Genomic DNA, 15,446 nt, shown 5'->3' with positions numbered 1-15,446 from the left:
TCCAGCCCCTGGGCCCCAGGAGACCTCGCCTGCTTCTCTCCACCTTCCTTGACTGCCTCTGTCACCCTCCCCAATGCCTTTCTCCTGTCCGTTAGTTTTAGTGCTCCTGCATGAGGACATGCAGAAGATTTAGATTCGGTCTGTGCTGCTGCTCAGACCTCCAAGGACTATGGCCCTTATCAGAAAAGAAAGGGCATCTGTGAGCCAGGAGCTAACACTCCACTGACTGAGGGAACTTGTGGGTGGGGCTGAGGCGGAGGGGAAGATGGGGTGCTGCCCAGGAGCAAGAACGACAGCCTGCCTCGAGCCCGACCTGCAGGCCTGGGTCACATGAAAGACTGGCCTGAGCCCATGGGCCATGCAGCAAGCTCAGTAAGTAGGTGGCACCTGAGGTGGGCAACTGGCTCTTCCCAGTGGAGGGTGGAAGGCTGGAACTGCCCCAGCCCCTCTGACCTCTCTCCTACAACCTCAATCCCTGGGAGCTTGCACTAGGGATGACCCTCCACCCTTGAGGCAGGCTCTTGGCTTGGACACAATTGGCTGACTTCCCGGTCCTTCAACTCCCTGAAACCAAGTGTCCTTCAAGTTGTAGTTCCAGCCCCACCCCATGAGGTACTGTCACCCTGATCTGCCCCCTCTGTGAGTCCCACACCACTGCTTACACTTTGCCAGAACCCAAGCCTGTCTGTTCAGCCTGCTGGACTGCAAGCTCCTCTTGGGCATGGGACCATCCGTTTTCACCCCTCTTGCAATTTTTGGGGACATCCCAGTGTGCTGGCTAAACCCCTCTCGGGGTCCTGGGGAAGAGTGCACAGGAACACTCCTTCAGCTCCCACTTCAGCACATCATCCAATGCAGGTTTACTGCGCTACAAGTTCCCCTGGCAAGAGGGTTTCAAGGTTAGAATGAATGTTTTAGTAGAAGGTACAGGTCACTGCACCAAGAACCGTGACAGGTCCCTTCAGGTTGGACAACTGTTGCATTCCCAGGGTGCCCCCCTGAATTCTATGCTGGACTGACACAGGCCCAGGAACATAGGCTGAACAGGGACCAAGGGCTGCTCTGACAGCGAGGCGAAACCTCATGCCTGGGCTCATGTTGACGTCTAATCAGAGACAAGGATGAGTAAGTTGCCCTCAAACGCAATCACTTCTCTGGGGTTCAGCAGGTTAGACGACAGATGCTCCAAACAGGCCACTACCAATGGTTCTCGAAAGACTTTCCTTTTAATGAAATGAAGCACCGGATTAGCTCGGCCTTCTCGGGCTCCCTCCTGGAGCTGGTGCTGAGAGACAGTATGAGAGATGCAAGCTGCCTTAAGATGCCCTGTGTCCCATGGATGAAAACCAAGACACATGCATAACCAAGCTTAGCTAAAATGCCCTCGAATGTTAATATTCCAGTTCAGCCACAGTTCTCCAACCACTAGCTGCTCAGAGGGGCTCCGGAGAATCTCTTAGGATAACCCACACTTTCTGCCAACATTGTGGGAAGGAAACAGTCAAGAGCTGGGGTGTCTAACAGCCAACTTTTGTGCAAGAGTCATGGCAGCTTGCTGGAGGTGCCTCCTGAGGAGTCCAGGTGTCCGAGTGGCTGCCGGGGTGGGATGGAGAGGGCAGTGCTTAGCTTTCCAGCACACCCAGGCTGCTGAGGGCTCTGCAGAGTGCCCAGCACGCCACAGAAGGTCCACTCCAAGGTCAGGGAGTGCTAACCTGGAATTGGGTGCTGGATTGCTGTCCTGGGCATAGACAGACACCAGAGAAAACTGGGCTTGGGCAAGTTTCTCAATCCAAACTCACCATACAGAGGGTGGACTGGGGCAAGATCAGCAGGAATGCATAACTATTTTGGTTCTTGGGCAGAGGCAGGCTCTGGGAGAAGCTGTGCTCTGTAGTGTCGGTAGTGAACTATATAGAAATGGCTGCAACCTCCCTGTGCTGGCCTGGGCCAGAGCCTGCACCTCCCCCAGGAGGTGGGTCTCCTTCCTCCTCCCTGGATCTGGGCAGCCCTGTGACCTCACTGAGCACCTGTGACTGAAGTGATGCTGCGCAGTCCTAGGCTCAGGCCTCAGGGTGCCTTGTACAGTTCCACTGGTTTCCTTGGAACCCTGCCAGGTGCCATGAGAACAAGCCCAGGCCAGCCTGATAGATGTGACAGAAACACCAGCCAACTGTCCCAGCTGAGGTCTCAGAGATGTTAGCAAGTGTCGCCAGATCGGCCCAGCCATCCCACTAGCCTGTGTCCTATGCAATGACAAATGTGGTTTGCTAAGCCACAGAGCAAAAGCTCCCGAACACAGCCTCACCTCACTCTCACCTACCTGGTGATGCTGCTCTTTCCTTGGCCTTTCTTCCTACGTGAGGAATGAAGAACATTCCCTTTTAAACATTCCTGAACACTTGGAGGACTGACACCAGGCCCAGTGGGAGAGCAGAGAAAAAGGCCCAGATGGCTCTGTCCTCCATGCTGGAGTGCTGACGCTGCCAATGGGGCTGTGCGTAATTCCCCACTCCTGCCCACCCGGCAGCCGTCCATCCTCGAGGCCCCAGAGAATCAGTGCTCACGCCCTTTCCCACCTATGCGCAGGGCTCTGCAGAAGGAAGGGCCAGTGGTGGGCGGTAGCACCTGTGTCCGTGAGGCACAGGCTGCAGAAGAATGGAAGGTGCGCAGTTTCCAAGTGAAGAGCAGCGGGGAGTGACTCACCGAGGGCACAGGCAAGCTGCCGTGCCGGCTGAGAAAGGAGTTAGACACGGACACACTGAGGCCCTGAGTGGCACTGCCGTCCTCGGGGGTGAAGGCCACTTTAGTTTGCTGCACACAGTAGGAGACAGAGGAGAAGGAAGAAGCAGCATAGGAGGCCTGCTGGGCAGAGGGGTGAGAAAAGGCAGGGAGAAGGGAGAGAGCAGAGAACGGTCAGCACGCGACGACAAAAGCTGAGGAGGCTGCTCCCTAATCCTGCTGGCCCAGCTCAGGGACCAGAAGCTCTGCCAAGATTGAAGAAGAGACCCCTTTACTTCCTTATGACATATCTACTAGGCAAACTCTCAGGCAGACTGCAGCCAGGGGACAGGTGGGCTGGAGCCACAGATGTGGTTGACACTGGGCTCTGAGCTCCTCCTAGGGAGCAGAGCTCAGTTAGGGTCAGGCTGCCTGGGTTTGAACCTAGACCCTGCCACTGACCACCTGCTGGTCTTCGACATTCCTGAAAGTCCTCAGTGCCTCAGGTTTCCCATCTATAAAATGGGGTATGCTCTGGCACTTCCTGCATGGGGTGTGGGGAGGACTCGAGATGGAGCCGAGTCTACCAACATGCGAGGCCAACAAACCTAATTACTGCTGCTGTTGTTGTCTGTAAGATGTGCCTAACGCCTCCCTGTGTACATTAGGGACAGGGTGTGACCACCAGCCAGCACGGCTTGTCATGTGGTGAGCCTGAGCTTCTGTCAATGGGCTCTGATCTCTGACTAGCTGTGGCCTTGGAGAAGTCTCTCTGGTCCTCAGCCTGTTTACTTACAACAGGGATGCCAGGGGCTGTGGTGAGGACCATGTGGAGCCACATGCCCGCTCCTGGGCCTGTCTGGGGAGGGAGGTGTTCGATAAGGTGTCCTAACCTCTCCTAAGCCTCTCCTGGGGCTAACTTTGCTCCCACGCTGCCAGCCTGGTGCAGCAGGCAGGATGCTCCCTTGGAGTGGCTTCTGATCCCAGAGGCCCATCAGGGATCTGCCTTGGGCTCCTTAGCAGGGAGAAGATGCCCAAGGACAGTTGAGGGAACATGGGACATGTTCAGTGTCAGTGGTGTGGGCTGGGCAGGGCAGGGCAGAGGAAGAATGGAGACCTGAACACAGCACAGCACACAGCTTGGCGCAGCAGGATTGGAATCCAGGTCCCTGAGTCCAAGCTCAGCCCCTCCTCTAGCAGGCAGGGCTGCTCTGCCTGTGCTGTCCACGGTTCTCGGGATGAGACAACAGCCTGCTCAGCCAGCCAGTGCCCACCATAGGTAGGATGGCTCAGGACTCCGGGAACCAGATCAAGCACCAGGTGGCCACCAGGAGTAACCAAGGTTGTTTGTTCCCAGCTGGCAGCTGCCTCCCTGAAAAGGGGGCAGCACCATGTCCTCACAACGGATAGGTTATAGCTGGCCAGCATATGAGCAGAACAGCACAGGCCAAGGTCAGGGTCTGAAAAGGTCAGGACATCCCTCTGCAGAGTGTGGCTGGACCCGAGTCTCAGACTCTCAAGTCCCACCAGGTTTGTCACCTGGTAGTAAAAAGAAGGCTGGAGCCCTGGGGTACGTGGCTGGCCTGCTGGGCTGACGCTGAGCGAGGTCTCGGACTGTGGCAGTGGCCTCCAGCGGGACACTCTGCCTTCTGCATGACTCGCACTTCACTCCCTCTGTGAGATCCTTGACACGGAGGTGTTTTAGGAGGACGGGGGCCGTGTCTGCAGCACAGAGCAGCTCTGTCTAAGGCCATCCTGCTTCAATGGAGCTTGTTCTCATGGGGCCATTCCCGGCCAAGGGCCGGGATGCAAGTCACTCCATACAGTTAGGCCCATTATGGAAATAAAGTCCACAGATGGCCATACACAGACCATGCCCTGTGCTTTAATTGAGTCCCTCCTTTCTGGGAGGTCTATGTTGGAGCCAAAGAAGAAAGAAAAAATACAAGAGACCGTCAGCAGAGAAAGCAAACATTATGTGTACAAGCCCATCCCAGCTGCACGGGCTGCTCTGGAAAAGAAAGGCCTACTACGCCTAGGGGTGGGGAGATGGAAGGATGTGAGACAGGCCGCCGGGGAGCATCTGGGGGGGGGGAAGAGAAGGAACAGCACCTTCAACACCCAAGCCCAGGCTCTGTCATGGACAAAACGGGGGTTGAATTACCCCCAGGAAGGTGGCTGTAGCTCTGGGAGGCCCAGTGTTGGGATCTGAAGCTGCCACTCACGGCAGTGCCAAGGATACAGGGTGGGGAGAGGCCACTTACCAGCTGCCGCTGTTTGGGGGGCAGGGCGGGCGGTGGGGCCAGTTCCTGCAGAGAATCCCCGCCACTGAAGGAGTCGTTGAAACCGTACACTTCCATGAGTAGCTTGTTCTTCTGCTGGTAAATGTGCTCGTTCTGTGGCGTCTGGTAGAACATGGAGGGCTGCGGCTCCGAGTAGTCCTCCAGCAACTGCATGTAGGCCAGCACTGCGAGACAGGGGAGGCCCTCGCATGTTCTCTCCCAGGCCACCCAGGGGCCCCTCCCACCTGCTCTTCCTATGGCAGCCAGGTGCCTTCCAAGGAAAGCACACCGGGAAGGAGGGCAGGCAGAGCACAGGAAATTCTTGGGACAGTGATACCACAATCTCCCCACGTCTGACCCAGAGAGCAGCACCCTGCACTCTGAGGTTCAGGTAACTATGGTGCCTCAGCCAGGCTCATCCACTGGAACCAAAGGTCCTGCTCCAGAGGGGCTGGTCCTGGGGTGTGTGTTGTGTGGGGGCAGGGTGGGGAGGTGGGAAGTCCCTCCCTTCCCACTCAGTGTTGTGAACTGTCTAAAAACAATGATTAAGGGAAGGTGCCCTGCGGCCTCACTCCCTTCCTGAAGAGACCTCAGGGCTTTCCAGCAACACTTAGCAGGGGACGCTTCTTCTATGGGCTCTGCCTCGTGGGGCTTTCCAGCTGCAACTCACAGGGAGCTCAGTCCCAGCCTTCGCCCTCCCTGGCCCTTGGGCTGGGTTCTAGCTGCCACCTTGGGGTTTGCACACATTTCCAGTTGCTCCAAAAATTCTACCTGTGGCTAAATGCTTGGGGGCTCCTACAAGCAGCCCCCTCCCCACTAGCCTTCCCCTTGCCCAGTGCCCTGCTGCCTGGGCATGTTCTCCTTGGCTCTTCTTGTGGTTTGCAGTGAGCTGCCTGTGGCCTTCCCACCTTCACAAAGTTTATTTACTATGTGCCTACTGGACACACTGGGCACCTGCACAGGCACTGGGACTGTACCAGGGCCAGGAGGACACATCCTCCATTTTTGGGGCATACCTTCTTCTCCAGGCAGCTGACAGACATATAGTCATGGGGAAACTGGTCCTATAGAGAAGAGTGAAGTGCAGTGGACGAACCATGTGACAACAAGGCTGGGAAGAGGGTGGGCGGGCAAAGAATAGCAGGCAGAGGACAGTTTTGAGGCCACCTAGCACTGTGAACAGGACAGGGCAGCGGGCAGCAGGCTTTATTCTGAACACAGGGGGAACTACTGGAGGGTTACACTCTTGGCGTTTCTGGGTGGGGCAGGGGGCACGACTGATCCCTTGAGAAAACGACTCTGGACCACAAGCTCTTCTGGGGAAGGATCGTGGTGCAAGAGGGGTGGTGGCCACACCTGCAATCTCAGCAACCTAGGGAGCTGAGGCAGGAGGATCACAAGTTCCAGGCCAGCCCCACAACTTAGTGAGGTCCTGTCCCAAAAATATAAAGGGCTGGGAATGTAGCTCAGTGGCAGAGCACCTGCCTGGCGTGTGCAAAGCCCTAGGTTACACACACACACACACACACACACACGCAACAGAATTTATTGCCTTCCCCTAAAGGGCTGAAGCTCAAAGGCAGGGACCACGTCTGGCTTGTGCTGTTCCTCGTGTGCCTATAAACACTCACAGAATGAGGGATGGGAAACATGCCCTCAGAAAGTGTCCTTGGGAACCTGCTGAATCAGACGAGCCCCAAGCCCTGGGGTATGTGTGGTAAAGCACCCACAGGGCGTGCAAGAAATGCCAGCTACTAAACTCAGTTCTGCCCTTCAAGATGAAAGGCTAAGCTAAGCCACCCCTGACAGAAGGATGGACACTGAGGAAAAAAGGTGCTTAAGTTTGAAAACAGGCCTCTTCCCCTCTAGCCCTGGTAGAAGCCCCCGCCCCAGCTGTCCTGGTAGCCTGATGTGGAGCAGCCTGTCCAGGCTGGCCAGCATCCCTTGCCTACACAGCTTGGCAGCACAAAGAGTGGGGGCCTGGCCCAGCTGGGGAGGTGAGAAGCCGAAGAGCAAGGAGCTCAGCTGTCAGGTCTCAGTGATCTTGTCCTTGCCCCGCAGACTCCTCTCCATGAAGCAGGTGTGGCACCCTAAGCACCCGTGGGGCATCAGTGTGTGCTTCATTCCCGATTTTGGGGTCAGTGATCTGCCCCACTGCCTAGAGGACCAGAGGGCTCTGGAAGTGGGCTGGAGCACACAGCTGCCTGGTGACCTCGCACAGTGGTGAGGGCTGCATGGAGCAGAAGCCCAGCTTCTAATCTTCATCAAACACAGACTTAGTGCTGCCCTGACGCTGCCCACGGCAGAGTTGAGGTCAAGGCCAGCACCCCAAACACCTGTGTCCTGGAATCCTGTATTGTCCTCTTTTCTCTAGGCAGCGGGGCTCATGGGTTCTGGGATAGTTCCCATGTTAGGAAGAAAACACTCTTGGCCTCTTGACACCTGGTTAGAAAAGGTACCAATGAATTTACTTACAGAGGGAACTAAGATGACAAGAGCTGGGAAGAAAAGGGAACCTGGGTTCAGAAGCTGGGACCTAAGTCAGTGTGTGGGTAGATCTCAGCTACCTCTTAAGCCAGCGCCTACCCCTCAAACCACGTTGCAGTGCCATAGCCCTTGCCTGGCAAAGCTGAGGTTCAGATGCCAAGGGAAGGTGGCCAGGATGGCTCCGTGGTGCGGGACACTGCGTTTCCAAACGACCCGAGCAGGGGTCACAGGAAATCCAGGAAGGCAGAGGCATTCTCAGCGGGGTCATGGTCCTTCCCTCTGGAGCCCTGCTGAGGAAGGGGTGGAGGTCCTTCCTCACTTGCAAGAATAAGCAAGCCCTTCTTGTTAGCTCCAACAGCACCCACCAGACCTGGCCATGCGGGGTACAGCTCCTGGCGCCTCATGCCACAGGGCCACTGCTGCACCACTGCTGCACCACTGCCACCAAATTCCACAGAAGATGCCAGCCCAGGAAGGCGACCTGCACCCTACCATCTGCTCCCTGGAAGGACCAAGCAACCACCTCTGCCTGGTGTTCTGGCAAGCTGTGGTCCTTCAGGTCTACAGAACTCCAGACGATGCGGACCTGGTAGAGATCTGCCCCTGTTCCTGCCAGGAATGGCAGTGGTGTCCTAGACCCTTGAAACAAGGAGCTCAGTCCCTTTCCAAAGCAACAGCAACTGATGGGAGGCTGTTCACACTGGCCCGGTTGGGAAGGCTCAGTGGCTGGCACTGCTAGGCCCTGGGGCTGTGGGGACTTCAGATGTCAGAAAGCAATCAGGAAGCTCCCCTGGCACCAGGGACCCAAGAAGCTGCCCTTGGCAAGGGGGCCAGGGTCCTTCAAGATGTCAGAGCACTCCAGGACGAGGACACACTGTGACATCTGACTGAACACGTATGAGCTTGGTCTGGCAGTAGTTCAATGTGAGGAATGGTGCTGATCTCTTCCCCCAAAAGCAATTTTTTTTTTTTTTTTTTTTGGTACCAGGGATTGAACTCAGGGGCACTCAACCATGGAGTCACACCCCCAGCCCTACTTTGTATTTTATTTAGAGACAGGGTCTCACTGAGTTGCTTAGTGCCCCACTTTTGCTGAGGCTGGCTTTGAACTTGAGATCTTCCTGCCTCAGCCTCTCGAGCTGCTGGGATTATAGGTGTGTGCCACCGTGCCCACCTTTTCAAAGCAATTTTGTGAGAAGCTTTTTTTACAGCGTCACAGGCTGGAAGTCTCCAAGGGTCCTCTCAGGGGAACAGAGCAGATTCTGGACCAAGACTAAGCCTTGGGGTACCTCAAGTTTGGGACTCTTTTGGAGAGCACAGAAAAGACTGTATAGGGTCACTACTGAAAACTGGAGGGGTGTTGAAGGAGGAGGGCTGGATGACCTCCTTGGCTTGGAGGGTTTGGAGTGTGCTGCCATCCAAGAGCCATCACCCCTCACACTGTGCCAGCTCCCTCATCTCCAGGACTAAGCTAATGACACCTGCCTTCTCAGGTGGCCAGGACTTGAGAGCCAAGCTGTGACACTTAGCTCAGGACACCTTAGCGAGGCCCCGTGGTTTCTGAAGATCTGTAGGTAAAGTGCTCCATCACAGTGGAGAGCACCTCACACAGTGCCTGGCCCCAGGGAAAGATACTTTCAGTCTCTTGAGACCGCCTGACAGGAACCATGGCCACCCTTCTTCCCCTTCCTTCTCTACAGATTTTGCCCAAGGACCGCCACCCACACTTGTTCTCAGAGCTGGGAGAGGAAGGCTTCTGGCTTCCTGGCCAGGCAGCACCATCTGTCTGGTGGAATTTGCAGGGATGCAGTCCTGCCCTATATCTGAGTCCCAGGGACTCTCAGGAAAGGAAGGGGTGGGTCCATAAGGGGATGCTGCTGCAGGTAGGGTGGGTGGAAGGAGAGGCCAAGGGTTCCTTAAAGGCTTCCCTGTGCTGAGGGAGACGCCAGGGGACATTCCTGGCATAGCTGCTATGTACCCCTCACCAGTACCCTGGTGTCTAATGAGCAGGCTTCCAGGAAAGATGGGAATGACATCACTAGCCCCACAGAGCTGGCTCTCCCTCTGCTGGGAGGAGTGGGGAAGCTACACCTTCACAGCGGCCTCCTCTCAAGATCCAGCTGGCTCAAGGCAGCCCTGCTACTTTAACCAAGCCCCTCCTCCTTTCTTAGAGGAGGGGTGCTCTGGTCTGCACTCTGGAATGGAGACCCTATTTCTAGTTTGTAGGGTTCTGTGTCATGCTTCCATCCAGGCCAGGGAATCCTGGGACCATTATGGCCACATGTATCAAAATGGTGACAGCTGGTCTGCCAGGGAAAATCAGGGAACAGTGCCAGGGAAGTGGGAGGCAGTGACTGCGATGTGCAACAGTTAGGGAGCTGGGAGGAAACGGAGCTTCCAGAACGCTGCTTAGTAATTCTATGGCAAATCTTCAGTTGGAAAATATCCAAACACAAGTATTCAATGTTTTAGATCCACCCCAATGCTGGTAATTTCTATTAAAACATCTGGTTCACAAGGCATCCTCGGCCCCTCCTGCAGGCCACCTCAGGTCATTCTATCAGCATGCGGTCCTGCATCTGCAGATAGGACAGTGTACACCCAGGGTGCACCTGGTGTCTTGCTAAAGGGGGGTCCTTAGAAAACCACCCTGTGGGCACCAGGGGGGTTCTGTTCAAATATCCACCTCACTTTACACAGATATTGCTGTAACCTGTCCTGCGTGCCCCGACACTTGTGTCTTCAGGCCAAAAGGTCAACAGCCTCCACCTGAAGAGGACAAGCACTCAGGAAGGGACCAGCGTGAGACTTTACAGAGACCACTTACGGAGAGGTCAACTTACGGAGCTTTGAGAACAACCGTCAGTGATGAGAGCACAGGGCTCCCTGATGTGGCCATCCTTTCATGAAACACCCAGGCCTCTGGCTTCACTTCAGACTAATGCCTGAACTACCTGAACCCAACCCACTCTGCTCTAGCTTACACAGCGCACTTCCTGATGGAGCTCGACAGAGGCTTACTGTGTTTGTTTTTCTTCTCTGGTAGAGGAGGTGGCTGCTCTGGATCCCCCGCTGACTCGGGAGCAGTAAAATCACCCACAAACTCGATGGGGGCTGAGGAGCCTCCTTGCTGAAAGGGGAGGACAGCAGCGAAGGGCGTATAGGGGAGAGCTGGGGCTGGGTTCTGCAGGTCGTCCTCGGGGATGTTGTCGTACTGCGAGGGGTGCCGCTCATAGGGTGCCCTGCAGCCAGCACTGTCCGAGGCCTGGGAAGCTGCGCTCCGACGCTTCTTCTCAGGCAAAGCAGGTGGTGTGTCTGTCTGCCGCCCCAGAGCAGAGGGTCCCTCAGACTGGGGACAGCTTCCAAGAGGCAGCTGGAAAGGATGGCTGGGAAACGGAGACCCAGTCTCCCCCGAGGACTCCGGCAGCGGGCTAAGGTTGCAGGCCATGTGCTGAGGTATCTGGTCTGCGTTGGAGAGGTCTTGCTGGAGGAATTCATAGTCGGGATCATAGTGATCTGAAAACCCAACAGGAAACATGCCTGTCAGCCACGAGGCCCTGGCCAAACAACGAACCCCTTCCTGCTGTGCCCAGTCTTGCCTCACAGAGGGACACAAATGTGTCTCTGCTCTCTTCTATGCAAGTTCTTGCTTTATCTGGTATTGTTCATTCTGCTCCTTGACTGTCAATCAGATGGGGATGTGGCTGTACTACTCCTTGCACTTTGTGCTCACCCCCACCATATATTTATATTTATTTATTTCAGGAGGTGCTGGGAATTGAACCCAGGGCCTCATGTGCATGCTAGGCAAGAACTCTGTACCATTGAGCTAAATCCCCAGTCCTTTCCTGTTTTAAAAACATTTATTACTGTAAAAAATATTCTAAGCACCGCAGAAAACATGGCAAACCATCATAAAAATAAATATCACCCACTCCCAGGATCTATCATCTTTGCTTACATTTGATGTATTTTCTGGGTAAACAGTCCTGGGTTTTTCCATTCATCAACACATCATAAGCTATTTCTAATAGCTACAGATGATTCCACTAAACAAAGGTACCATAACTCATCTGATTCCCAGCATTGGTTCTCTAGTGTTTCCAGATTACCACCAGTCCTAACAATGCAGAGATTAATGTCCTTGAGAGAAATCTTGCTATAGGTCTCTGATGATGCTCTTAGACACATCCTTGGAAGTGAAAACATCTCATGCATGAGACACAGACAGCGTAGCGCTGTCAAATCCTTGCCAAATGCAGTCGGCTCACATGGTCTGCATTCGGTACCAGCCACGACTGCCTGTGCAACTCTGTCCAACACTGTCAGGGGCGCAGGGCTTCATTTAGAGATCCAGGTGCAGGTGGCCATGAGAATGTAGCACACACTGACAGGCCATCCACGGGCAGTGCTCACCTGAGCGCCTGACTCTGAGGTTTTGTGCTGATACAAGTGTTGGCTTCCTTGAAGGCCAGACACTAGCCTCATTTTGCAGATGAGGCCTGGATTTTAAGTGATATGGTCAGGGTCACCTAGTTAAGACTGGCATTAGCTGGGACTCAAGCCTAGGAGGGTACAGTCCCAAGAAACCAACAAGAAAGGAGATAGGAGTTGCCCGAAGCTCACCTAGTGTTTCACAGCTTGTGTTCCGGGAGCACTGTCCACTGTCCCTGTCCAGAGAAGAGAGCTGCTCATCCGACTTGCTGAGCTTGCCTATGCTGCTGCAGGGGGAGAGGCGGGGAGACTCTCCGCCATATGAGTGGCTGCCCCCTGACAGTCGCCTCTGTGCATAACAGTCAACCTCAAAATCCTCAGAAAGAAAAATAAAACAAGTCAAGTCATTTCTGAGAATGGTGGCAGAGACTGAGGACAAGGCAATGGGCACACTGACTCAGAGAAGGAAATAGCCCTGTTCAGAAACCACTTCTGATGTCAGCAATACAATGACATATAGACACAGAAAGGAAGTCCTGGTGGAGGAGTGGACAAAGATGTCCTCAGGAGATGCCCTGTGGCTCCAGCCTACCTACCAGCCCCCTGGGGAAGAAGGAGGATGACAGAACCCCACCCTCACAGCCTCTCCACCTGACCACAGCAGGGCCTCAGGGTCAAATTCCCACCCTCCACCCGTGCACACAGCAGCAGGGCTGCATTACCTGCCTATTAATTCCAACAGGCAAACTGGAACCACTGGTGGCCCGACTCATAGGGGCTACCACAGCCACCCGGGTAGGGGACGGTGCCGACTGTCTTTTCTTGGGTGGCAATGCTGGTGGACTGAAAGAGACCAAAACATGTAGACAAACCAGGTGTCACAAACAAGAGTGCTTTAGAGCCAGGCGTAGGGGCGCATGCCCATAACCCAGCAACTTGGGAAGCAGGGCAAGAGGTTCACAAGTTCAAGATCAGCCTCAGCAACTTAGTAAGGCCTGTGTCTCAAAAAAATAAAAAAAAGAGCTGGGGGTGTGGCTCAGTGGTTAAACATCTCTGGGTTCAATCCCCAGTATTTAAAAAAAAAAAAAAAAGAGTGCTATTAGAATATAGGATGTGGGTGAGGCTCTTTCATTACCAGCTTCTCCACACCCAATTTTCACACTTTAACTACCACCTGCTCCTTTCCTGCCAAAATAAAAAGTTATTAATAACAAAGGAATGAAAATCAGAACATTCCTTTCTTTTCTGTTCACAATAAATCACACCAGGTTTCAATAGCTATGGCCAAAAGGAGAGATGTAAGTAGGGTTCAGAGCATGGGGAAAGGCCCTAGACCAGGGCTAGAGGAACTCAGAGTCTACTCTGAGCAGGGCCAAACCTCCAGAGCCCCTGAGAAACAGGGCATGAACTCCTAGCTCTTGCCCCAACCATACCATCTTCCTGTTTTCTCATTCTACCATCCATTTCCCAAGTGTCCTAATTAAAGGAGGTGCTAGAGAAACAGGGAGATGATCACCTGTTATCAACCACCCTAATGCCAGGTAAAGGAGGCTTGGGGGGCGCAACCTCTTCATCTGTGGAGTCTGGGAGCAGCTCAGTTGACGGAGACACACCTGTCGCCTTGTTTAGAATCTCCATCTCTCGGTCTGTCAGGGGGAGCTCAGGCTGGCTGGAGAGACAAAAGAACTCAGGATTACAGAAGGTAGCACGGCATACTCAGGTCCTGAGGGGGTGAGAATGTGAGAGGGTGGGGAAGTGACGGGCCTTGGATCAGGAGCCTTGGGGTTCCAATCACATCTGATCACTGGTAAATTAGCAGGGCTTGGCCAAGTTTCCTGACTCTGACCTCAGTATCCTTATCTGAAAATGGATTCTTTGGATTAGATGATCTAAATGTTCTCTAAAATACTCCAAATTAGGCAGGCACAGACCTATAATCAGAGCAGTACAAGAGGCTGAGGCAGGAGGATTGTAAGCCTCAGCAACTCAGCGAGGCCCTTTCTCAAAATAAAAAATAAAAAAGAGGCCTTGAGATGTAGCCCCCAGGTTCAATCCCTAGTATAGGGAAAAAAAAATTAAAAATGCTCCAAATTCGTATCTTAATTTCCCCCAGGGGCTCATAGTAGAAATTACACAAGGTATTAAAACTGTCCACATTGCCCTCAGTTTATTCTCTTGAGAAAACTAATATTAAAAACCCCAAAGCACTCTCAAGTCAAACTCCTGAAATCCATGTCTTTGAAATTTCTGGGTGTGAAATGAAGTTGCTCAGGAAAATGCTTGCATTCAGGTGGCTGACAACAGGGAGTCACCTTCCTCCCCTGGATATACTTGCACCATCCTCAGAAACATGACGGGGGGGGGGGGGGGGGGGGGAGGGTGGCGGTATTAAACCCCAGACAGGCGAGGCCACACTTCAAAACATTAAAGTAACAGGTGTTCACCCAGAACCTACCACTGAAAAGGAACCTGGGTTCCCCAGCTGCCCCCCGACTGCCTACAGGCTCTCAACTGATCAAGTGAGGGCTGCCCTGACTGTGACCACCATGCCAGGAGGGTCTGGTCATCACTTACCCGTCAGGCTTGCCGGCTGGGGAACTGGGCTTTACTGGGCTTGTTGGAGATGGCCGCCCCTGCTTCTCGATGGTCAGCCTGACCAGCTCCTGCACCAGCATGGGAGAGAGGGACACACTGAGCTGTGCCACAGGCAGGGGCCTGTCTGGGCTCTACTACTGAGTCCGCTTTTGTGCCCACACACTTCCTACGTAGCCCCTACGCATGGATTATCACTGTAGGTGACATGCATGGCTTCCCAAAATGGCCCCTGCCCTCCAAAAATACCTTCATAGCACGTCAAGGGGTTTCAAATGCATGAGACACTTCCTCTTGGAAGGGGAAATAGAGAACCCCACAGTCTAGAAATGACTGTTCATCACACAAAGTAAATTCCCAGCAGAAGAGATTCCCAGTGGGTTTGTGGGGATGGCGACTTTCTATTCTCTAAAGCCATCATGTCATGTGCTCAGGGACACCCACCTGGCTCAGCTGCTGGCTTTGGGTTTCCCAAAGTAAGCTAGCTGGCCTCGAATGTGGTGGGAGCTGGCGCTTGAAGAGGACTAGCTGGGGTCTTGGTCAAGGGAGAGGGAGTCAAGGTCATTACTCAGAAATGACCTTAGAACAGGGAAGGAAGAAAGGAAATAAAGAAAGATGAAAAAAAGGCACTTTTTTTTTTAAGAGAGAGAGAGAGAGAGTTTTTAATATTTATTTTTTAGTTTTCGGTGGACACAACATCTTTATTTTTATTTGTATGTGGTGCTGAGGATCGAACCCAGTGCTGCGTGCATGCCAGGCAAGCACACTACCGCTTGAGCCACATCCCCAGCCCTGAAAAAAAGGCACTTTCAAAACAGGTCAAGGCCTCTGGTTTTCTCAGGTGAAATGCATCCCCCAGGCTGAGGAACTCTGCCCCTGCTCCTCCTGTCTGCATATCACTCAGAGCATAGGCCACTTCCGTTACCCTATGTC

The 15,446-nt window shown here is 53.8% G+C and overlaps 1 protein-coding gene across 18 annotated transcripts in view; it reads right to left on the bottom strand.

The window, feature by feature from the left end:
• The window catches only part of RAPGEF1 (Rap guanine nucleotide exchange factor 1), a 127,962-nt gene that overhangs the window by 26,277 nt on the left and 86,239 nt on the right, over positions 1 to 15,446 (bottom strand). For 5 of the 18 annotated variants that reach the window (XM_081271375.1, XM_081271369.1, XM_081271359.1 and 2 more), the window contains 8 exons: positions 14,496 to 14,584; positions 13,438 to 13,590; positions 12,644 to 12,764; positions 12,114 to 12,297; positions 10,509 to 11,003; positions 4,983 to 5,185; positions 2,704 to 2,862; positions 2,321 to 2,353 (listed from right to left, as the gene is read on the bottom strand). In XM_081271375.1, the coding sequence (XP_081127501.1) occupies positions 2,321 to 2,353; positions 2,704 to 2,862; positions 4,983 to 5,185; positions 10,509 to 11,003; positions 12,114 to 12,297; positions 12,644 to 12,764; positions 13,438 to 13,590; positions 14,496 to 14,584 (1,437 nt within the window). The remainder of the gene's footprint in view (positions 1 to 2,320; positions 2,354 to 2,703; positions 2,863 to 4,982; positions 5,186 to 10,508; positions 11,004 to 12,113; positions 12,298 to 12,643; positions 12,765 to 13,437; positions 13,591 to 14,495; positions 14,585 to 15,446) is intronic. The other 13 variants (XM_081271372.1, XM_081271362.1, XM_081271363.1 and 10 more) reach the window with 4 other exon arrangements.

The sequence above is a fragment of the Spermophilus citellus genome (genome assembly GCF_964194105.1).
Source record: "Spermophilus citellus genome assembly, chromosome: 2".
In the NCBI taxonomy this organism is placed as follows: Eukaryota; Metazoa; Chordata; class Mammalia; order Rodentia; family Sciuridae; genus Spermophilus; species Spermophilus citellus.
The sequence above is the reverse complement of the archived record's forward strand: the minus strand, read 5'-3'. Positions and strand labels throughout refer to the sequence as shown.